Here is a 25,005-nt window from a genome sequence, read left to right as displayed (position 1 = left end):
GCCAACTTCACTTCGCACTTTGTGATACTTGGCAGGAAGTAGCCACATTCATGGCACGGCTGTCACGGGAAAGACTCCCTCTAACCTCTCCCCTCTTAAAGTACACACTAGTCAATGCCCTAACATTCTGTGCACTCTCACTGGTGCAGCCTATATCAGAGCACTTATGGCTGGTAACTAGATTTCCTTTTCTTCCCTTTGCACTACACCGAGTGGCCACTTGATACAAACCTTCCTCGTGTCAAGTGCATCCAGTGGGTGCACCTCTTACAGGACATATCGAGCTCGATATAGTGGCTGAAATGTGTGGTATGCGTCCCACCGTCAATACAATGCTCAAACTGCAGAACAATCCTCCTCATGCCATGTCAGATGGATTATTTGAGAGCACATAGGCCAACATCTGTCAATATAATGCCCATGTGCGTCTGTTTTCATATTTTTCCCCATTGTTCAAGTCACCTTTGGAGGCTTTACCTAGACGGTTCTTTGCAGACTTTGAGGGAATTCAACATTTCCCTCGCCCGCACGACACGACGAACACCCTCTCTTTCTCTCAGGGAGCCTTCATCTTTCCCCTCCTGGCCTCCTTCCCCGTGGCGCTGTGGCAGGGAGGAAGGGGGTGAGAGAACGGCCCCTCCTTCCCCCTCCCTTCTGATCTCAGCGGACAGCATCGAGAGAGACGACGCAGCATCGTTGGAGCACGCGGATGCTTCTATGACACCGAGGAAGAACATTGGACGTTCCCAATAAAAAGCTTGGCCCGCTAGCTGTGTCTCAGTGGTCGTTCTTCACGGCCACGGCTGAGGTCAGAGCTAGCGGTGTGGCTTCGATTCTCAGAGCAGAGTCGGAGCCCCATGAGAACCCCCACAAAATGGCGCACCAACGCGGGGCCCCTCTGGAAGTCCAGTTAGGGAGGCTAGCTCACGAAGAATGGTGGAATTCCACGCAGTAAGTCGTCCGAAGTCGGCTGGGCGATCCTGGCCGGTATGTGAAGCCTAGCCCGATGGCAGGGCCCTCCAACCGCTACTGTGATACGCCTCAAGTTAAATCGCGGATGTGGTCCGCCGATCGGGTCATTTCCAAGGATATCCTGAGCTACTCGTCAAGCTACTGCCACTTACCGACGCTACCCTTTACATCGCTCGGGAAAGCTGGCCCGTTAGTCCAGCTCACGGTAAAGTGCCCATTTGTCCACCTCCGCCCAGAACCGCCGATGCGGTAAGTCCATTTTGCCCGTTGGCTCAAAACCGCGCAGTCTGTACGGCGGAGAATGTGGGTGAGAGCGCTGCCGAAGTGTGCCGACAGATTCAAAGTTCACCAGCTCAGCAGAGTCGAGAGCCAGGTTTACTGTAGCGGTGTCGCATGGATATGCGGTGAGGTTGCTCGCATTCAGCAGGTCAGTTCAAGAGCAGCCAAATGCCGTTCGGAAAGGGAGTGCGAATTATGGTCGCAGGTGCAATGTCATAGGAGCGGTGATACACCAAATTTGGGGAAGGAGGTCGCAGCGGCGAGCGCCCTGTTGCAGAAGCTTCCAGAGCATGTGCATCTCGTAATAGTGGGGAAGCCCATTTGAGCTTGCGTTCAGCAGTTAAGAGCTGTCAGGGGTTAATAGGAAGGCCTTTTCTTTTTTTTTTTTTTTTTTTGTCGTCGTAAGAGGGTAGCTAGTCTTATTGAAGAGACAGAACCCAGCGACAATTCAGGCCAAATTGCGCTGTGAAGCCACTTGTACTGTGGTTGGCGTTAGTTAACTCTAGTGTAGCTGGTATTGCTACGAGTGAGTTTGAGACTTCCTGCTGGTCTATGATAAGATTTTGCTACAATACGTGCTAAGCAATGACGCCTCAAGTGAGGGCAGAAAAGCCGTTATTCGCAAGGAGCGAGAGCCAAGATCGGAATACAAAGCTGCTCTAGGGTTAATATGCGAAATCGCATAACTACCAAAATGTCCACTGGCACGCCATTTCATTAGCTCTGCGCATGAACGCAAAGGTCGAGACCAATGTTGACGACTAAGCAAAGCGAATGCGCGAGATTATGGCCAATGCCAAACAGCAGCCGCAGTAAGAACACTGCAAGTCCGATGGCTGGCTATGCTTACGCACTCAGCGACGTGACCGCGAGATCACGACAAGTTGAGCGCCCAGATGGGTGGGACAGATGTTCCTGAGATTGTTTCGCGGCTGCAAGCTGAAAGGCCCGAGGTGGGGCGGAATCGGCGGACCCATGCCAACAGTACTTCCTTTGAAAGTAATTGTAGAAGCGGACCCTGCATGCGCATAACAGCGCATAGGCAAGCGATCCCGAGAGGGGTCTCTACCTCCACCGCCGCAAAACCCGAAGCTAGCGCAATCGCTGCGACAACGGGAAAAATGCCGCGGCGAACACCCTCTCTTTCTCGCGGCGAGCCCTCATCTTTCCCCTCCTGGCCTCCTTCCCCCCGGCGCTGTGGCGGAGAGGGCGGGGGTGAGAGAACAGCCCCTCCTTCCCCCTCCTCTCTGATCTCAGCGGACAGCATCGAGAGAGACGACGCCGCGTCGCCAGAGCGCGCGGATGCTGCTATGACACCGAGGAAAAACATTGGGTGTTCCCAATAAACAGCTTGGCCCGCTGGCTGTGCCTCGGTGCGTCGTTCGTCATGGCCACGGCTGAGGTCAGAGCTAGCGGTGTGGCTACGATTCTCAGAGCGGAGCCGGAGCCCCGTGAGAACCCTCACAACTTTAAACTGAGTGTTAACAAGTGCAACGAGTATTCATAGTTCGATGACAAGTGAGCACATTTACTATCGCCACAGCCGAGCTGCTCAATTCCTTTTGGGCGCAAGTCAGCCAAATAAAGAGCTGTTTTCAGTGCTACTATTGCTGTGTAACCTTTTGCGCGCACTGCATCGTCACCACCACATGGCAATACTACATCCCAAGAGGAAAACTAGTTCAAATACTGAAAAAAGAAAAAGTTTGCTTGTTCCAAGTTATAAGCCATTAGTTTAATGCTCAAAATTTGTTCTCTTTCATATTGGAAAGAAGTGCACAGTCTATTATTCCAGCATTGATTACACCTAGCATTTGAGAACAGCTTTGATCAGTTGATACTTGGCCTATTTTGCCTTACTATGCAATTTTCCTAAAAGGCCTAAATACTTTGAAGGACTATCACAGTTTGCCTGGCTTGAGACACAAATATGATGTTCCATCCAGGTGCAAAGTGTGTGGCACATTCTCGGGAAAAAAAAAATAATGGAGACACATCATCATCATCATCAGCCTGACTATACCCACTGCAGGGCGAAGGCCTCTCCCATATTTCTCCACTTAACCCGGTTCTGTGCTAGCTGCATCCACTTGACCCCTGCGAACTTCTTAACCTCATCCACCCACCTAACTTTCTGCTGCCCCCTGCTACACTTTCCTTCCCTTGGAATCCAGTTTGTTACCCTAAGCGACCATCAGTTATCCTCTCTTCCCACTACATGTCCTGCCCATGCCCATTTCTTCTTCTTAATTTCCACTAGAATGTCGGTAACTTGAGTTATTTCTCTGACCCACTCTACACGCTTCCTATCTCTTAATGTTACCCCTACCATTTTTCGTTCCATAGCCCTCTGGGTTGTCCTCAACTTAAGTAGAACTCTCTTGGTTAGCCTCCACGTTTCAGCCCCATAGGTGAGTACAGGTAAGATGCAACTGTTGTATACTTTCCTCTTGAGCGATACCGAAATGCGCTCCATCCCAATCTTATTCTTCTTGTTATTTCCTTTTCATGGTTCGGATCTGCGGTTACTACCTGTCCTAAGTAGACATATTCGCCTACTACTTCCAGTACTTCGCTACCTAATGTAAACTGCTGTTCCTTCCAGAGGCTGTTGAACATTACCTTAATCTTCTGCATATTGATTTTCAAGCCTACCTTTCTACTTTTCCTGTCTAGGTCATCAATCATTATTTGCAGTTCATCCCCCGAGTTGCTTAGCAAGGCAATGTCATCAGCAAATCGCAGATTACTGAGGTATTCTCCATCTACCCTTATCCCTAACTGCTCCCATTCCAAGTCTCTGAATACTTTCTCTAAGCAAGCTGTGAATAGTACTGGGGAGATTTTGTCTCCTTGCCTAACACCTTTCTTTATGGGAATTTTGTTACTTTCTTTATGCAGAACTATGGTTGCTGTTCAGCCACTATATATATCTTCCAGCACTTTCACGTACGGCTCATTTACCCCTTGATTTCGCAATGCCTGCATCACCGCCAATGTTTCAACTGAGTCAAATGCTTTTTCGTAATTTATGAATGCTATGTATAAGGGCTGGTTATATTCCGAGCATTTTTCTATCATCTGATTGATGGTATGGATATGATCGATAGTAAAGTACCGTTTCCGAAAACCTGCTTGATCCTTTGCTTGATTGCAGTCTAAGGTTGTCCCGATTCTATTAGCGATTACCTTAGTAAATACCTTATACGTAACAGACAGTAAGCTGATTGGTCTAATTTTTAAGGTCCTTAGAGTCCCCTTTCTTATGAATGAGGATAATGTTTGCATCCTTCCATGGTTCCAGTACCGTCGATGACACCAGGCACTGCGTATACAGGGTGGCCAGTTTTTCTAGCACGATATCCCCCCCGTCTTTTAGCAAATCTGTAGTTATCTGATCCTCTCCAGCTGACTTCCCCCTTTTTATAGTTTCTAATGCTTTCTTGACCTCGTCCTTCGTCACTGGTAGAACATCTGACTGTTTTTCCCTGCCGGAGAGACACAGCAACGAATCAAACCAGGATTTGTGTGTCCTTTTAAATTCCCATACCCTGAAAACAAAAAATAATAGTAATACCTGTGCCACAACCCGCTCCTTAACCCTTAGAAGCCCATAGTGTTTCTTGTAATACTAAATAAGATAAATGTTTCAAAAAGGCTCTTTATTACTACGGTGAAATCTCGTTAATTCGAACCTCATTAATTCAAATCTTTGGATAATTCGAACTACACTACTTGGTTCGACCAAGCTCCATAGAGGTCTGTGTGAAAAAGAGGCTATTAATATGAGTGCGAAGCGGCTCCACTACATGTAATTCGAATTAGCGCTGCCGCGTCTGGGTGGCTTGGCACACAGCATGTGGCTATAAAAAAAAAACACCTCTTCGAAAGAGCGGCATAGTTAGAGGCTGTGCACATCAAAAACAGGGACAGTAGATAAAACCAAGTAACACCATGAAGGAGTGAGTAAAGCCTAGATGGCGCCATGACCGGCGAGGTGGCCTGCGGCGCCGGTGGGTAGGGGGTGGCAGCCACGGTGGAGGCTGCCTGCTCTCTTTTCCATGCAACCTCCGAAACCCGTAACTAAATACTCGTTAATCCGAGCCCTGTTAATTCGCAAATACGAATAAGTACTGTCTGCGCGGTCAAAGCCAATACCCATGAAAAGCTATGACTTCGAACGTCGCGGGAAAAACTTTTTTTGTGTGTGAGTCGTCTATGCTTCCACCCACAAGTCGTGCTCATGATCATGAAGTGGGTTTTTAGCATCACTTGCTTCAAAAGGCATCTAGTGATGTCGCGCCTTCCAATGATTGATTGGCAGTAGACAGCACCCGCCCCAATTGCCCATGGCATGATCAAACGAATCGCAACCGCAGAGGCGCTGGCACTCTTTTGCCAAGTTTACATAGAGCTAACCTCAAAAAGTAAATACACCGTGATGTTATCACTGCGCAGCATCTTGGCGCACTTGAAAGAAATGCATTGTGGACCGTGAAGGCATGAAACTGAGGGATGCGGTAACACAACTGACGCTTTTCTTTTTCTTCAAATTCTTGGGCAAAAATCGTGAGGGGGGGGGGTAATTATGCGAGTGGGTTCGTTACGTGAGTAAATACGGTAAATTACCGCAATGCAAATGGTTCTTATTAGTTTTTTCGAGGCCACTGGATAATTTGAACATCGGACAATTCGAACTTTTTCCCGGTCTTGTGAAGTTCGAATTAACTAGCTTTTACTGTACCTTAACACATATTCAAGCCAGAAATTTCATGAACTTATATGAGGCAGAAATTACAGCTATGGGAATATTTTTCCTTGTGGTCTCAGAAGGTTGTCCACCTCTTGAAAGTTTGCGAAGCAGGGAACAGCGCAGAGACTAACATTGCAATGAACCCGTGACCCTGGATCTGTTGTCATCTTTTGCAGTAGAATAGTGTCTGCAGTGCCTCAATGAAATACAACCTTGAGGTAAATGTTCTTTTTGTTGGCTTTTTGATGAAGGGTTGTAGTGTGGCAATAGAATCTGAGGATTTCATACTAGCGTAGCCATTCACGAGCTGCATTGATAGTTTCGTCAGAAAGTGAAGGTGATCATTAGAAACAATCTGAGACTCGGTACAGCATATAATTGTTTACAAGGGTTCCTTCGAGAATGAAGCAAAGGAGGCGCATCCACCACTTTCGAGACTTTCGGTTTACACCGTAATACTTTCGGAGCTAGTAAACAAGCACTGGTTCCATCATGCAATGTATGCAGTTTTGTAATAGCCACAGGGCACTGGAGGTAAATTTTGGATTAAACACTTGGTTGTTTTTTGAGAACATCACTACATGTAAGGAATTGGGAGCAGCCATATTGATCTTTCGAGCAAGTAACAACAGCCACTAGCTTTTCAATATCACCATCTGCATTACCTGTTTACTGATCTACGTTATGAAATGACAAAAAGTACATCTAAAGCCAGTTCTGTCGTCAAACACCCAGTCATTTAGGCAGAAAAAAAGTTAGCCAAAGCTCTTGAGATTTCACCATAAGCTTGCAGGGAAATATGTTCCCCCCCGATAGGTCTGGATCAGACAGCATTCATTTTATGTGAAAGCTAAAGCAAGGCTCTAGAACACCATCATACATTGAAGGAAGATCGAAGTGTCTAATGCATATAATTTATTTACGTTTCTGACCCAACATGGCTCAGTATTCGTAATTTACTTTCCTCATGGCGAAGGATATGCGCATGAACACTCAGAAGGGAAAAACGGCACTATGCTCCACAAAACCTCAAGCAGTATCAAATTGGTTATAGAGAGAGTGTTTACGATTTTTTGTATTGTTTGCAAGGCGTCGCACACAATATATGGTGAGCAAAGGTGCATTTCTCCGAGCTGTTGAATTATATGCATCGGGTGGGAAACATATTCCCTACGGGCGCTTAAGAGTCAACAAGAGTGCCTATTCCGAGGCCAACAAGAGCCAGGTCCAGATGGAATAACTGGAACTTCACAGCAGTTTTTAACTACTCAGGGATCTTCAATGCATACTGAAACTGCACAGATATCACGTATTTTTGCCTTGTACATTCGCTGAAATATCACCACCACAGCTGGGGTTCGCTCCCACTGCAGCTGAACGCTAAAGCCACTGTGGCAGGTGTGTACTCGACCACAGTGCTGTGCATTCTTATCTATGAACAATATGACCCCCTTCTTTGTTTCAGGGAGAAATTCGTTTCAAGAATAGCAGTATACACTTTGCTGTTGAAACAAAAATTACTTAAAGAGCTGCAAAGACCACTTTCATGTGACCCGAAACATGCAATGTGGAGTGGGAGTGGGACAATGTGGAACACCACCACAGTTCTCCCGCTGGCGATAAGTGGCCAACTGACCTCTTGGAGGTTCGTGCAAAGCAGCTGGGCCGCGTCTCCTGGCAGCTGACCTTCTCGCATTTGCGCACCGCCACATGGTTTTCATCGTCCGGCTGCTCACTCCGCAGCTGACGCTTGGCCACCCGGGGAGAGGCGCGTGGCGGCTCGCTACTGTTGGTCTTGACCCGTGCCCGCTTGGGCATCTTGTGACCAGAGTGCCTGCCCCTTCCCTGGGCAGGATACAGAATGGTTGTCAGCCACCCCACCACCTGCCTGTTCCCATACCCCACTATTTGGAAAGTGTCACCTCTGGGAGTCACCTAACCGACTATTGTGCCATCAACAACAATGGCTAAGCCTGTAAGCAAGATGAGTTGAGGAAAAGCACATGTTGGTATTCTAGTTTTGCAAGCGTGACAGTAAGAATGACAAGCCTTCTACTGGCATTTATGGCATGCATGGCACGGTGGTCTGCTAGGAAATATATACGCTCGGTGCGCCAAAACTTCATTGCACGCATCTATGGCACCCAAGAGATTTGGTCAAAGACAGCACAAACCTAAGCTCCAAAGGACAACAATGATGCCCTAATCAAGCTCCATCTATCAAAATGTTGGTTGGTCATTCATACATCCTCCTAGTTCAACTGCAACCTTCCAAAACAAAGCGGCCAAAGATGTAATAAACAATGAAAAAGCAGCACTACGTTTACTTTCAGGTAACAAACCAGTGGGTTCAGTTACCCAGAGATTAACTGAATACTAGGGAACATACTAACTAGTCATCTAGAAAAAAAAAAGGCACAATGAAACAAACTGAAGCCACTTTTCAACAGCGGAATACTGTCACGGCCATCGTCTCGAAGTAATTTAGGAAAAATCTCCGTTCTATAGCATAATTGTACACAAGTATTTGACCCTGCTAAGCACAACAATGCCACTGTTACCTTGCTGGCATTTTTTGTTACTTCATAATTAGCTGAACCCCCCCTCCCACAAACTCTTTGGAATTAAAAGAAGTCCCCACCACAAAGTATATAATAGAAAATGTGCAATGAGGAGATCCTGCATTGATGCAATTACAATAAAAATAAAAAATATATCATCAAAGTTACCAGGGAGGATACATATTCTGTGGGCCCATTATGATTATTCTTACAGAAGAATAAATCATCAAGCTCACAAACAAGACATCCCTCAGTTCATTCAACCTTGACACACAATGCAACTTGTATCCCTGTCTGTCACAATTATTTATAATCTTAGATGCAAATAAGATTTTTTCTATTGTTTGAAGCTAAATATCATTTTCTTTCTTTTAGTGCTAAACAACAGAAAATACTGCCACTTTCAAATGACACCAACAGGTACAGCGTGTTGCACAATTAGAGGCACGATAGAGAATGCTTCTGCCAGCTAACTGTGGAATCGTCGCAGTTCAAATTTTGCACAGAAATGGCATTTTGTCGTTAGTATTTTTTAATACCAAATTTCTTTGGGGTAGTTGCCTGATTCGATCAAAAGAAGTCAGATGTGCCCATTTTATGCGGCGGCGACGCCGCCAGACGAGCCGCTGCCCCAGCGATGGTACTGGTGGCATCACCTCATGCTGCTTACAACAACTCTGTAGCAGGAAAAGAGGGGGCGAACGTTTTGGCAGACGGTTTGAGTTGTTGTAAATAGCATGAGGTGGCGTCACCAATGCCATCGCTGGGGCAGCGGCTCGTCTGGCGTTGTCGCCGCCGCATAAGATGGGAACATCCGACTTCTTTTGATCAAATCAAGCAAGTACCCCAAACAAATTTGGTATTAAAAAATACTAGCAACAAAATACCATTTCTGTGCAAAATTTGAACTGCGAGAATTCCGCGGTTTAGCTGGGAGAAGCATTCTACATCGCGCCTCTAATTGTGCAACACGCTATAGTAAACGAAGCATGAAAGCATAACAAAAAGATAGAGTAAATACAAAGTGCTTAAACTGCAATGTTGCTAAATACCTTGACCTCTTGATATTAATTTAAAAGCAATAAGCCCAATTTAACAGCACTATTCCTGCTGCATATATGCACTGCAAGTAAGAACAACCAACCAAGAGTTCAATTAACATAGACAAGTAATGTGGCAGAGCAATACAACACTGCAAACTATGTTGGCAGCTAGCAATCACAAGGGGAAGGCCACAAGAAAAGGGTCGCACAAAAATTGTTACAAACGAAGTCAGAATTATGAGCCTTCAAGAAAGATGCATTCCTGTCAGTTCCAAGCATGCCATTTCATTTGATGTATAACAGGTACTTGCACATTTTTTGTGCTTATGTTATGCAAGTGTTTCGTCAGCAGCTTTTAAGGATTTTTCCCACAGGAAACTTTCAAGATGCCTACCAACAGCTTCTATTGACAGCAAGGAGTGCAATTAGGATGAAATTATCAACAGGCCCACCTTAAAACTTCAATTACACAATTTTAAATTTGATACTTCAGAAATGGGATTTCTTTTCTTTTCACATGTATTCACAGCTCAGAGCAACTCGCACGAACTGCAATAACGTCATAAGCATTACTAAAAAAACTGCATACATGGGATATCTAAAATAGAAATTGCAAACAAAAAAATATTTTTGAGCAAAAATGATTTGAACACAAAACTGTTTCCTCATGTGTGTGTGGGGGGGGGGGGGGCTAGGCGTCAACATGCTGGTAATATCTGTGTCACGACCACTGTGTTACCTGCGAACTGTACTGAACAGAGGAGACGAAAGCAACAAACTTTAAAATCTTTTTGCGCAGGGAGAAAAGTTCAAATATGCACAACTTGGCCAAAAAAAAAAGGGAAGGACCTATAAAAAAATGTTTTGCCAAGACAGCAGAGCACCAAAAAGAAACCTCACAAAAATGAAACCCTTTACAATGAAACTGAGAACAATTCCATCCAAATGTTCTCAATAAAAATTGATTCTCAGGCTCTTTTCTAGCTTATGTTGATGTTTTTCAGGTCAAACCACATTAATGGCTGATAAATTTTTTTGCACCAATTACGACAGCCAAGCCGAGAAAAAAACAGTCGCCACTGTTTTGAACTCAACAATGGTGTAACATAGCATCCCCTCAGCATTGTGTGTTGATGCACTTCGTTTGCAAAATCAGCCGGTGACATCAAAATGTGTATTTCGGTTTTCGGTCTTTTCTAACTCCTGTTTTTGATAAGAGTAGTCTCTATTGTCGTTAGAATGCCATAGCCTATCAATAAAAGTCCCTAACAGCTAATGTGAGCAATCTGTAGACAGAGTTATTGTTCTAAAGTGAGCGCTAACAATTACGGGTCTGCAAATAGCACTTTTTCCAAACCAAACTCTATATGAATAGTGTAGATATAACCGAATTGAATACAAACAAAAATATTTGTACTTTTGTTGACTGCTTGTGTCAATATTTACAAAATTAGCAATCCTGCAAAGCACTGAAGCGCCAGAGGAGGCATGCTGCAATACGGTGTTACAACTTAAGTTAAACCTACAGCCTTCAAATATGCAGGATTAAGGAATTGCAACATGAAGCCATTATACTAATGCTGCTACGCCGTCAAGCTATGCGTAGAGGAAAATTACCTTCTGCCTTTAAGGGCAAAAGAGAAGAAATAAAAGCCACATCTCAGGACATGAGACAGTACTGTGTACGCCAGGGCCTCCGAGATCAGGCATTGAAGTCAGGGTTTCGCGAACTAACCAAAGATCAGCTGTGTCATCTGGTCTCAGACATCATTTATGAGCGTTATGAACATCGCCACACAAATGTAACCAAGTTTCTAACTCTGAACCATTCATCTTGCGAGCAATGGTTTCGGCGGGATGACGTGCGGCGCTGGTGAGGCGAATGACATGTGACATACAACGTGCCTTATTCCAACATCGCGCCAATTATTTGAATACTATTCGATAAGTTAAGAACATATTTGTTTCTTTGCAAATAATTTTGAACATAACACAATTTGATTTGTTCAAATAATCTAACAGAACGATATTGCCACGTGCCTAGCGCCGCGTGGCCGCCGTGCTTGGTGCCGACGATGACGAAGTGGTTGTTGGCTCAAGAGGCGCGCTGGTACTGGACTTTGTTATCGGAGCTAGAAGCCGACCTTATTCTCGGGTCCTCGTCTACGTGTACCTTCACGGCTCCCTGTGGCTTAAGTCGTGACAATATTTAATTTGCTACTTTCGCCTAACGATACTTTGCCCACTTTCACTATTAGAAACAAGTGGATTGGTACGTAGGATCTGGCACCCTGAATCGACTCAGGCTATGAAAGGCACCACCAGTGGAGGGCTCCAGATTAATTAAGACCACCTGGGGATCCGTATCAATTTAACTGCCAACCCTGAGCTGGACTCGTCATGGAAGCTCATACTAATATCACCGAGTCATATTCGTCCGGCCCAAAGTCGCACTGCTTCCGTCACCAAAGACGAGTTAGGATCGCCATATGCATTGGTTGCAATTTTGGAACCCTAGAGGGTAGTATTCATAGAAACTGCATTTTGTGCCTTCTGCGTATGTTGAGAACCTGGCAACAGACATTTGACAATTTTGTGGCATTTCACAAGAAAAAGGCCTTTCTTGGAGCACTTCTGACAGCAGCGTTGCTGTCTAAAATTAATGTCTGGCAGAGTCTGACTTCTTTTTCGAGCTCGACATTGTTTCAGCTAACAATGACAGTGACAGTGTGGCGCGAAGTCTGCCATGTTGAGCTTCATGAAATACCTTGCTTCGAGACCTTCTGCGCAGCGTTTGACAATTGATCATGAAAACTTGTTTGTATGAGGACGATGCAACTTGTAGACACTTTGCGGTACACTGCACCAAAAAATATTTCTAATTCCAGTACATTGCGAACCATTATATGGTACGAACTGAGGGAAAGTCGCCATCAATGGCAGTTTTATCCTTTTTAAATTTTTGAGCTTATGATGTAATACACTTCATTTTGAACCAATGATGTAATACACATCCAGATTAAGTTCTGAGCATTTAGAAAAATTGGCAATTTTGGCATGTTTTTTGAGAGGTAAATTAGTGGTTAAAGGGCTAACGTTTCCTGAAATCGAACAGCACATGGGCGCCTTTTGCATTCCACCACCCTCAAAACAAAGCTCTAACAGCAGAAATATAAACATCATCATCATCATCATCAGCCTGATTATACCCACTGCAGGGCGAAGGCCTCTCCCATATTTCTCCACTTAACCCGGTTCTGTGCTAGCTGCATCCACTTGACCCCTGCGAACTTCTTAATCTCATCCGCCCACCTAACTTTCCGCCGCCCCCTGCTACGCTTTCCTTCCCTTGGAATCCAGTTTGTTACCCTCAGCGACCATCGGTTATCCTCTCTTCGCACTACATGTCCTGCCCATGTCCATTTCTTCTTCTTAATTTCTACTAGAATGTCGGTAACTTGAGTTATTTCTCTGACCCACTCTGCACGCTTTCTATCTCTTAATGTTACCCCTACCATTTTTCGTTCCATAGCCCTCTGGGTTGTCCTCAACTTAAGTAGAACTCTCTTGGTTAGCCTCCACGTTTCAGCCCCATAGGTGAGTACAGGTAAGATGCAACTGTTGTATACTTTCCTCTTGAGCGATACCAGTAAGCTGCTAGTCATAATCTGCGAGTGCTTGCCAAATGCGCTCCATCCCAATCGTATTCTTCTTGTTATTTCCTTTTCGTGGTCCGGGTCTGCGGTTACTACCTGTCCTAAGTAGACATATTCGCCTACTACTTCCAGTATTTCGCTACCTAATGTAAACTGCTGTTCCTTCCCGAGGCTGTTGAACATATAAACATGATCTATACAAATTGTTTTCTGCACATACTGATTTAAAGATGCAGAGTTCACCTTTCTATACCACAGTGCTGCACAAGATATACTGAAAGCAGCAATATGCCATGCATCGTTCAATGGTGCCTCTGGTGATACCAAGAAAAAAATGCTATCAAGCCAGTTCTAGTCCGACAGCCGTTGTCAACAAGCGTGAGCAGAGGAAGGAAAAATTTTGCAACGTTTACTCTGCACTGTTAAGCTGCTTGCCTAGACACCAATTTTCTTCTGTCCCCTGAGCAGTGAGCTTATCTCAAATACACAAGAAAAAAAGAAGGAAAAGAACACAGTTGTGTGCAAAGATAAGTCATTGCTTGCCTCTTTAGGTGGTGCTGGTGATTCTTACGAGAAACTATAATACCCTTTTTTCACACTAAGATCAACAGATGTTGGCATAAGTAATGATGCAGTCAAAAAACACGGCTAAATCATACTGTGCAAAGAAATGTTGGCCATGCATTTCGTGACAAACAGCATGCCTTCATATTCGGAATTAGCGTCATTACTGAAAGTGTCATCTCCCTGACCACAAGTCATCTGATTAGTGGGCATGCCAGAACCTGATGCCACTACCACTTACGGCATTCCATTAATCAGATGACTCGAGGTCGGGGAGATAGCAATAATGACGCAAACTCTGAATATAGGCCCAGGTCAACTGTTCAGCTAAGGCTCGATAAACACAAATACGAAACCAAATACTGTAGAAAACACTAAACACTTTACATTTCCCATAGGGAAGCCTCTTTCCAAACGAAAAGGACTGAAACATTTTTTTTTTGGTCAGCATCTATTTTCTTCACTTTCTTATCGCAAAGGTTAGATGAGTTTTCATGTTTCACCCCACAGTGGTTACGGCACAGTGGTTACGGCGCTCGGCCTCAGCGGCAGCTTTTCGATGGAGACGAAAAGCAAGGCGTCCGTGTGCTGTGCGATGTCAGTGCATGTTAAAGAACCCCAGGTGGTCGAAATTTCCGGAGTCCTCCACTACGGCGTCTCTCATAGCCTGAGTTGCTTTGGGACGTTAAACCCACAAACCAACCAACCAAGTTTTCATTTGATGACGAGTATATCAAATAATAAAATATGGCAATGCATGCTTTCGTAGCAGCAAAATGGTAGTGTCAGGTGCACAGCTGTCCTATACAGACAACAGTTCCTGGACTTTGCAGCAATTGCTGCTGGCACAGCACTCAACACAACAGCTGTGCCTGCACGAAATCATCTCCTGCAATCTCTGCCACTAAAACTCACAGTGAAGCCATTTTCAGCTGTAGAAGTGAATGCACAATGAACACTGCTTTAACTGTTTCTGGTCAACTGCCCAGCACCTGACAGCAGAAAAGTGTGTGCAAAAGGATGTTGAGTGGTGAAGTATTCAGTGGGGCACTACCCAAATCGTAGGGGTAATGGCAATGAACAGCATGCATCTGTCTGAGATAAAGGGTTTGGCTGCTTATGTTGAAATATAACATTGCTACTACAATGTTACTGTGCTTGCTTTGATATTGTGTTCAAGGTGTGGAGTGAAAGAACGCGCTGGATGTAACACCGTTTTGACGTTTACACACACTCCCATTATACTCTTACAAAACCATACTAAAACTGCATTCACAGTAGCTGTAACCCCAGCAAAAGGCATAGAGAAAAGCTAACCACCTTGACAGCAAATTAAATACAAAACAGCCTCCCTACCAGACACGCAACCACACACCGGCAGCCCGAAGACGCAGGCCTGCTTTCTTCAAAAGACACGCCACAAACGCCGACACGAGGCGAAAGGACGAGAAGCGCAACGTGCTCCAATGCCACCTGGACAACCCTTCGCAAAGGTCCAATGGCTTAAACGATGGAAAATTGCAAATCGAACCGGCAGCGTTCCTGTCAGCTCTCCGAAGCAAATTCTAGGGGCGCGCCAGTCTGCCCGCGCTGTCCACAGATCTCTCCGCGTCCGCGCACAACACCCGCGTCGTAGTGCCCAAAACAAAAGAAAGAGCTAAGCGGCGCTTGCGCACTCAGGTCTTCCCTGCTCGCTCGTGCCGTGCACCCGTGCCAAAGAACGCACAGCCTCATCAACGAAATGCGGAGTAGCAGAGGCAGCCGAGTAGAATTTAGCTCGTCACCAAACGGCCGGCGCGAATGCTGAGGGTTCGGAACTGGCCCGTGCGAAAACTACGGACCACAGTACCATGGCACAGTACACCGGCGACGAAGCCAGGAGTAAATAACGAATGAAAGATTTTAAAAAAAAAAAAAAAAAAAAACGAAGTGTTTACGGGGACTTGAAAATCGGAGTCACGTAAGAAGCGTCATCTGACATATCGGATTTGCGATAAACACACACAAAAGATGTTGTCGCCGTTCGGAGTGTTGAGTAGCGACTGCACACATCTCGCGGCTTTGCAGCGTTCGCGCCTAGTACTCGCTACAATGGGCGCCTTTCTCTGCATGCACGCTGCGCTTCGCACGCTCTCGGACCGCAGGTTTCGGCCACCCGCGCCGCATGAGACAACGGGCATGAAAAGGAGAAAGAAAAGGCCGATCGCAGAAAAAAAGCGCGGGCGCAAGGAAGAAAAGAGGTCCGGGCTGCTGCTAACAACATTTTCTTCCTCATTCCGCCTCCCGAACTACCTAACCGATCTGCGTCAGTAAAAAGGCCAGGCATGCCAGGGTTCACTTCGAAAAGGATCAGCACGGGTACCTACTAGGGACAGCTGCTTGGTAGAGAAATCAACTCGACGTCCAATGCGGCTTGAGCCGCTACTGAAGAGGCAGCGAGGGCCGCCATGTTGGCTGTTTTGCAAATGATGAGAACGCGATTCGGCATGTGCCGTCGCGTTGAGGCATCACGGCTTCGGCACGAAATTCAACTTGACCAAATGTCAACGGCTTCGAAGACGTGAAGGGGTAGTGAAAGAAACGTAAATTATGTACTGGACCGAGCTCTAATTCTGTGCAGAAAAACTCGCAGCGCTCTGATGTCGTTTGTCTCCTTCGGTCTAGTGCGCGATCGACAACAGTGAACCATTTCAACGTCCGGCCCATATGTCATTTTTTTACGCTACCTTTGCTAAGAAACTTGCGTTAGAAATAATAGGAAGTTTTTTTGGCCATAACAGTGTTGAATTTTCAGTCCTTCGAATGCTTGGTCTTTCAACATGCACTGGCGGACGCTGCATATATATGCATCGTGCTACGATCCTGCTCGTATCACAGACTCCGGTGCATACTCAGGAATATATATTGGTGACATCGACGAGTTGAAACCCCTTGTTTTTGTCATGGTGAGACTACGCACATACGTGCTAGTGATTCCTAGTACATTCTGCGTTCGCCAAGAACTCAGAGAATTGATTTTGCCATTCCGGACCAGAAATTCACATTGCTTGAGCAAATTTGGCTTACGCTTTTACATTCGTTAGAGTAATTCGGGACTCTTTTCAGTTCCCTAGGTAGTGATCTTTTAAAGTTAAGATAATTCATTAGAGAATAACTGAGTCCATGATCGCTCAACACCATTGGACGCCCAATTTCAAAACTGACTATTTGTTGCAGTCTACAGGAGTCCAGAAAGTGACTGGTACTCGGCCGTGGCCAATTACTTTGGTTGATATCATGATTGTGTGCGCTTGTGTATGCGTGCGCGCGTGCGTGTGCGTGTGACCCATGCATGGATACGTACCCCCGCACATTTCTACTTTTCCTTCATATCGTACGCGGCCTTTATACAAATACTTTGCTGTGCCCGGCAGCTCTCAAACACTTCGACCATTCTTTCTCGGGCAGCTGTCCGCTCTGTACGGAGAAGTCTTCGGACATTTACCACATGGTATGGTCCTGCCCCTCCAGCCCTGCTATCCCCCCTCATCCCAACCCTACCCCGGATGACTGGGAGGAGACCCTGCTCGGATGCTCTGACCTACGGGCCCAAAAGGCCTTGGTAGAGCGCGCCCGGGCAGCGGCCGACGCCACTGGAGTCTCGCAGTAGGACTCCACCATTGTGAGGACTGGCCTCTTAATTTAAGACACTGCAGCGGCTTTCAAAGCGCCAATACTATAGATTTTTGAAGTAGATTATTTTTTTATTATGTCTGTGAAGTTATTTTTTCGTATATGCATAAAACGCCAGCGCAATCTCCGACTGAAAGCGCGCAATACAAATTTCCCGCACCCCGCGCGACTGCTACAGAGGAAAGCGGAGAGAGAAACAACCTCGCTTCTCCGTCCGTCGTGACATCACTGTGAGGAGCCGGATACCTGGATTATCTGAACCGGGTTGATCGAGCAGCCCAGTGTCTCCTTGCAGGGGGCAACGGCTGCACAACATCATGGGCGATCCGGCTGTTCGAGGCGGATGCCATCTCATCCATTCTGTATGCTTTACCGTTTGTCTCCCTCTGGCCCACCAGAGTGAACCTCCTGGACGGAGCGCGCAGGAAATTGATCCGACGCCTGCTGGGAGCAACGTGGTGCTCTAGAATTGCGGGAACACTGGCGGAAGCCGGTATCTACCCCCTGACCCTGATGCTCGAGAGGCCTCACGCATGTGGACCGCCTCCATCACGCCCCTGACGGAGCTTTCCTCCTGGCACGGCTGCGCAGTGCCCCCCACTCACGGATGGGACAACTGAGAGGTGTGTACACGGACCTCATCGGACCAACCACAGGGTATTCCATCCTTCCTCCGCCGCTAACACGTTCCCATTTGCAGGTCACCCTCGACTTGGATAGGGTCAGCAAGCGCCGCTCCCCTGCTGCTGCCCTGGGCCAGGCTGCCGCAGCCCTCTTAGAAGAGTGCAAAGGTTTGGTTTGTGGGGTTTTACGTCCCAAAGCGACTCAGGCTATGAGAGACACCGTAGTAGAGGACTCCGGAAATTTCGACCACCTGGGGTTCTTTAGCGTGCGCTGACATCGCACAGCACACGGGCGCCTTGCTTTTCGCCTCCATCGAAAAGCGACCGCCAAGACCGGGATTCGATCCCGCATCCTTGGGATCACTAGTCGAGCGGCGTAACCACTGCGCCACCCCGGCGGGGTGAAGAGTGCAAAGGGAACACCCTCCTCTTCACCGGCGGCTCGGTCCTGCCTTCCACGGGCCAGGTTGCAGCGGCTATGACGGCCCCACAGACGAGGGTATCAGCTCCTGCAGGCTTTCCTTCCCAAGCAGCTCTACTGCAGCCGAGCTGGCGGGACTTCACTTGGGGGCGGACTACCTTGAGGCCGGCCAGATCCCAGGCCCCTACGCCATCCTGTGCGACTCGAGGCCGGCGCTGCAGCTCCTGATCAAGCCGTACTGCTCCCAGCTATTGGCTTGTCACATACGAGTGCGCCCCCTGGCCCTGGAGGATGCTGGCACGGCCGCTCGATGGAAGCGCACTAGGTGCGGCCTGCTGCGTCGCCCGAAACCGGCGGGAGGCGCCTACTTCCCGTCGCCGCCACCGCGGCGCCACCACTCGGGGACAGCTAGGGTGCCTCGATGTCAGCGACGCCGTTCATCGGCGGCGCTGACATCTAGGCACCCTAGGGACAGCCGCGCGGAGAGCTGCGCGTGGCTGCGCTTTGAGTGAGGCGTCGGCGTTGGTAGGAGCCTGTTATTCTAAGGATATAAGAGCTCCGCTTCATACAATTTGGCAACACAAATTCGTATATACTGTCATGTCTTAGTGTGAGCACGTAAGCACTTAGGGCTTGCTCGGCAAGGATGTATACTAGAGTGTACCCCTAAAAACTTACGTGATGGTGGTTCAAGGCCACTCGATTGGAGTGCTCGCATTGCCGTGATGTTGCATTCGGATCAAGTTGTTTGTCAAATGAAAATGTCACCCGGCTGTGAACAATTCGAAGCTGTTCAGCTGCCATGGTAGCATAATTCATAACCACTTAAATCACTATGTCGCGAATTCCGTATGTCATTTTCATACCGTTTACTCATTCCTGCATACAGCTTTTATACACAAATTGATGTCAACCTGCTCGAAACTGCTAGCGCTATCCAATAAAAAAACATTTCCTACTGTGAGCAACCTCTGTGAAAATGCGACAGGTACCCAACCTTTCTATCTCATTCTGACAAATGTTACGGTGAAAATATGAAGGTGTTTATTAGGTAAAATCTAGATGATAACCTGGTATATTCGACTTAGTTGGAGACCTTAAACTTTGTACGCCAGAACGCTATCCGTCATGTGCATGACCGGTCAAAGTAAGCGTGCTTTATAGTGCCGGTCTGTATCAAGGTGCTACGTATATGCGCAGAAAGGTTTTATTACTATTTTTATTGGCTCCTCGCAAACCCATATAATTTTGATGGTTTGTAATTTTCAATGGAAGAACGCGCATCGAGTTTTCCTGTTGTGAATCTAATTCTTACCTGCGATCACAAGAATGTTCACGTTTCAGAGCGCAACTGCAGAAGATTCAGTGAGCAGCCGAGTAAGCTTCTAAATGGCCACACAAAAAGAGGAAGACATTTGCCATTAGCAGACGGAAAACCTTTATTGAGAGAGGTCTATGCCAAAGCCATAAACGCGGCTCCGCTGTTGAGTTGACATTTCCAGCCCAGCTCGCTATCGGTGGGTGCAGCAACTTACCGATATCTTGCATAGCTCCTCAGCATGGGCACGATCATTGTTTTCATAGATTAGCTGCAGGCACTGCGTACAGTGAGAAAATAATGCTGAAATCAAACGTTTACTCAGCTTGCTACTTCGCCGGACCTATTCAAACTTCATTATCCTGTTAATGAAGGTGCTCGTAAGCTGTCAAAGCTTGATTTCTTCCTTTGCGGGATACTTCGTCTCCATTGTCCTTGGTTTTCATTAACTTGTAACTGGTCCATTTGAGTCATATTTCCTACAACAGGCTCTTGCACGACTGACATGCCGCCTCAAAACCATTACCAAATATCCGATAAATTAGGCAACAACTTCGTAGTGATAAACAAAACTTGGGGTTCTTAATGCGGAGCCTCGTTTGCGTACCCGCACTTTGCTACCTGCTTATTCACCGTATCCCTTAATTACTTCCTCTGTCGCATTTCATTATACTACAGCCTTAAGCCACCGCCTTATATGAAATAGCACCGTATACACATAAGTATATAAAGCACAGCTCTTTACCGAAGCTGTACGAACGTGCCCTATAGGAGTATAGTGTGCCTGACTTGGAATCTATGGGTCCCACTTTCAATTCCCATTTCACCCTTACATCTTATTGACTTTCTCTGGATTGGCAGCTCCTGCCACATTGAACATGTCATGTGTTCTCATTGAGCAAAAGGTATCTGGCCATATCAGCAGCAAAAGTGCCTCTTGCCAGAGAGGTATTTTTCCGACTTTCCGCCGACAGAGCGTGCGCCGGATTTTCTGTGGAACGGGGCTTTTCAGTTTATCGTATCGGATCAAACAGTCTAAAGAGTATAAACAAATGTTGTATGCACAGGCTACTTTGCTTGCAAGGCCACTCAGACTAGCGGCAAAATTTAGAACAAATTGTATGCTTATATGAAAAAAAAAAAAAAAAAAAACAATCGTACCTTTTTTTTATATGTCCTCGCAACATAACCTGCGAGAAAATCTTCTGGTGCTACCTTATTGTGTTCATCTACTTCACACATCGTTAAAAATCCTAGTTCACTGGCCAGCTCCCTGGTAACTAAATTGGTTAAACAACATGACGGGAACACAGGAAAAAAGGACGACACACTTAGCGCAGTTGTGCCGTCTTCACCTGTGTTCCCGTTACGTTTTTTTTTTGCGCTGTTAACCTATAATTAATCATCAACAAGTCCAATCTGCTGCCCCTTGTAGCAAATTCAACGGCAGCTGGTAGGGGATTATGCTTCAGCATCTGCATTTCCACTCCTCTACTGCCTTTGCCTGAAGCAAGCTCAAAAGATAACGGCGAAAACCTACCCTTCTCCTATCGTTTGCCTCTCATCGGTTGCCACAATTGCAGTCATTTCAACTCGTGGTTTTATATATTGGTCGTTTCCCAGTCATGATGAGTGTACCTGCGTAGTCATTGTAGTCTTTACCACTCATAACTAAGCAAGTTACTCATTTAGAATCAGTAGTGGTCCATTACAAGTCGTCGTTTGACATATTGGTCATTTCGTAGTCATTAGCAGTAATGATGAGTCATGCCTAGCTATTATAGTCATTACCACACACCGCTAAGCATTTTTACTCATTTCTAATCAGTTGCGGTCAACACATATCGTAGTTTGACATACTGGCCATTACAAATCACTTGAGTCGTTATGAATCATTATTACCCGTAGCATATTATTCATTACCTCTATCAATGCTTATTTATGACTTTTATTGATTACCTATCACCATCAATCATTTTCATTCTTAATTTCCCTCCTTGCATGTCCGCTTTTTGCGACTGACACACCAGCGTACAGATGCGACACACAGATTACAGGCACAGCTTCTGCGCACAGATTTTCACTCCATGCGCCTAGAACGGCTTTCGTCCTAAAAAACAAACGCGTCCCGTCTCAACGTTAACGTGCTTGCACACGTGAACACAAAACAAAGTGAGTTGACCACGCATATGCAAGACGAACGCGTCCAGAAAGGAAGCAAACCGCGCGCTCAGAGCCGGCGATCCCGGGGGCGACGTGTCCCCGAACAGTGGCGCCCTCGCCAGAAATAGCGGACGCAACTGTAAACTCCCAAGGACGCGCTTGCCCATTGACGGAGACGCGACGCAGCAGGCCGCACCCAGTGCGCTTCCATCGAGCGGCCGTGATGCTGGCTTCGTTCTGTCGTTGCACTGGATCCCGGGCCATGCTGGCATTCAGGGCAACGATAAGGCCGACGCACTCGCCAAAGCGGCCCACCCCAATCAGGTAAGTATGCCTAGCGATGTATCTACCTGACTTTTCCAGGCTCCCCCTCAAGAAGGCAGTAAAGGCCCTGCACCCTGGTCGGCGCATCGCCGAGGGGAGGACCTTCCACCGCCTCTCCGACAAGCTTGCATGCAGGGAGCGAGCTCTCCTCCTACGCCTCCGCACCGGAGGCTTCTGGACTCCCACGAAGATGTACGTTCGTGGTCGGGCTCCCTTCCCTGCATGCCCCCCCCCCCCCTCTCCTGTGGCGACGCGGAAACGCTGGGGTACCTCCTGTGTGTGTGTCCAGCACACGCCCACCACCGTCGAAAGATGGATTCAGGCTACCGGGCTCTTAGACTCCCTGCTGCCACGGAAGACCATGTGCTCTTCCCGGCCAAGAACCCCCTGGCAGCCCACCGGCTCCTGCTGGCCTTTCTAGAGGAGGCCGGCCTGGCTGCTCATTTTTAGTTTCTCACCGGACCTGCGGGCCATGGCGCTTGCAAAGAAGTAGACGATGGCGAGAGCGGCTCCATGACGATGACCCCCCACCCCATCCCCATATCCCATCTCCCTTTCTCCTGGACGCCAAGAGTACCGCCACGACATAGGTCGGCATAACCTGCGTCCAGTATCTCCGCCCCAAGGATTTCCCAAAGAACTTCGTAGTAGTATAGTAGTAGTAGTAGCCGGAGGCATTCAGACCCAACGGAGGGGGCTTCGGCGTGCGCTGTTCCTCGTCTTGCGTGCGTTGCGGACATGCAAAACAGCCAGCTTAGTGTTGTGCACTTGATACAACACAACTCTGCATGTATCCGGATGCACGAACAGCTGTGAACGCAACGATGTAATCTTCCATTGTACTAAAAGCTAGCGGTGCAATGCGGCGTTGCTGAAAAGAGAGATACATTCAAGCCGACCAAAGGAAACATTCTAGTAGACGCATTTTTGTGACTGTGACTACATGCATGCAGTTTGTTCCCAGTGCAATTTCTAGAGGGCTTTGACAAAAAGGCATGGCGGAACCATGACGCAGTTCCTCTTATTTCCTTGCACAAAAGAGTCGGGATAGTCACCATTTCCTAGAGCTGCGGTTATTAAAGAAAGAAATGGGAGGTAAGGCTTGTACTTCGTAGTTCCATTATTTTCTGACTATTCAGGTCTCATTTGTATGTGAGCCGTTGCGTTTAGCGTTGATTGCGATCCGTTCATGGAGTGCAATCTCGCGATGGGACGGGCCAACAGCATCGGCACATAGTTGTATTGGCGTGTCTCGTTTTTTTTTTTTTTTTTTTTTGCAAAAGTTCCGCGCAACGGCTTCTGTGCTAAACATGAACAACTCATTAGCAGCTCGCGCTGATGATTTTTGCAAACTAGCAGATGATTAAGAAGAGCCCACTGCTGTGTCGCAGCTAGGCTGTGAAGGCTTTGCAAGATCCTTTCCAGCACGGCACGTGCCTGCTATGTTCGTAGAACCCTTACGGGAGCATAATTAGAAGATAAGGAGTGTACCGCTCAGCTGAGTATAGACGCATTCAGGTAAAGAGCGCACAGAGCGAGGTTTCCTTCGATGCGTCCAAGCAAGCAATCATCGAAGTTTTTCATATATGGCCTTGTGATTTTGCACCCGTTGCTGTCTCTTCATTTTACATAGTCCTGTCTTGTTTGGGGATGCAAATTAAGTTAGAAATGAAAACGACGAGGCTCTTGTAAGAAAACAGATTTCGGAACATGGTTTTCTCATGAAGATATGGGTGCGGAGGAGCTGTACCTTGGCTTTCGACATGTCAGCCGTCAATTCACTGAGCGTGTATTGTGAGAGTGTGATAAAGGGAAAGGTTCTCTACGTCTGCTAAATATCCTATCACTCAAGCAGCATTCTGTGCGCATTTGAATTGGTCTCCAACACAATAGCCCCGTCAATGCCTCGCACACATTGCAGAGCTCGGCAACCGCGCTTCGCTTAATTGCTCATTTTTTTCTGGTGGCAGCTGTGTACTGCTTCCCCCTTTCTATAAAATTCTTCCTTTCCTCAAGGTACCTTGACAGGCACTCAAAGCAGGATTCGGTACACTAAGTCTTGGGTCCATTTTTTACATCAATGACCTTTCGGGTGGGGAGGAGGTAGACGGGGGCATTGTTCGCTGCCCTTCCTTCCCAGGAATATGCGCGCCGAGGATTCGCTGAGGGCCATGTAATTTGTGCTAATAATGGCACACACTACTTTCCAAAATGTCTTACTCTAACCAAAACCAGTTTTCATGCAAAACCTACGCTCCCCGCAACGGAAGTTCTGCATCGTTTTTAGGCGCATCTGGTACGGATGCATGCGGTGAAAATCTCGGTGGTCATTCGTGTGGAAATGACATGCCATAATGACATTCACAAGGCCACAAAGAGCTGCGATCAGCCACGGCCGGTTTCAAGGGAGAGCGCATTTGAGACCGGCGCAAGGGAGAGCTCTCAATGGCCACGATAGAACGCCAAGGAGGGCCTATAAAGATAAGCTGTTTTGAATGGTAGACCGGAACAAGTGTTGCTTTCAAGCTTCCTTCTCTCTCAGGCTCGCGCTCGTGGTCCCAGTTGTTATCTTTGGCGTCGTGTGGCATTAGCCCCCTCCTCAGCCAGGAAGCATCGTCCCGATGAGAACAAAAGGAAGTAGGAGGTCAAATAACAG

The 25,005-nt window shown here is 47.0% G+C and overlaps 1 protein-coding gene across 3 annotated transcripts in view; it reads right to left on the bottom strand.

Moving 5' to 3' along the window:
* LOC146192208 (lysine-specific histone demethylase 2-like) overlaps positions 1 to 16,543 on the bottom strand; it is a 139,764-nt gene extending 123,221 nt beyond the window's left edge. Inside the window, exons 1-2 of one of the 3 annotated variants that reach the window (XM_084602382.1) lie at positions 16,195 to 16,543; positions 7,641 to 7,849 (exon numbers count right to left, since the gene is read on the bottom strand). In XM_084602382.1, the coding sequence (XP_084458508.1) occupies positions 7,641 to 7,822 (182 nt within the window). In that variant the 5' untranslated portion in view covers positions 7,823 to 7,849; positions 16,195 to 16,543. Of the gene's footprint in view, positions 1 to 7,640; positions 7,850 to 15,184; positions 15,668 to 16,194 lie in introns of those variants that run through there. The other 2 variants (XM_084602380.1, XM_084602381.1) reach the window with 2 other exon arrangements.
* Between the last annotated feature and the right edge of the window lie 8,462 nt (positions 16,544 to 25,005).

Source organism: Amblyomma maculatum, chromosome 4, assembly GCF_055883805.1.
Source record: "Amblyomma maculatum isolate TAMU_Amacu chromosome 4, ASM5588380v1, whole genome shotgun sequence".
Lineage (NCBI taxonomy): Eukaryota > Metazoa > Arthropoda > Arachnida > Ixodida > Ixodidae > Amblyomma > Amblyomma maculatum.
The sequence above is the reverse complement of the archived record's forward strand: the minus strand, read 5'-3'. Positions and strand labels throughout refer to the sequence as shown.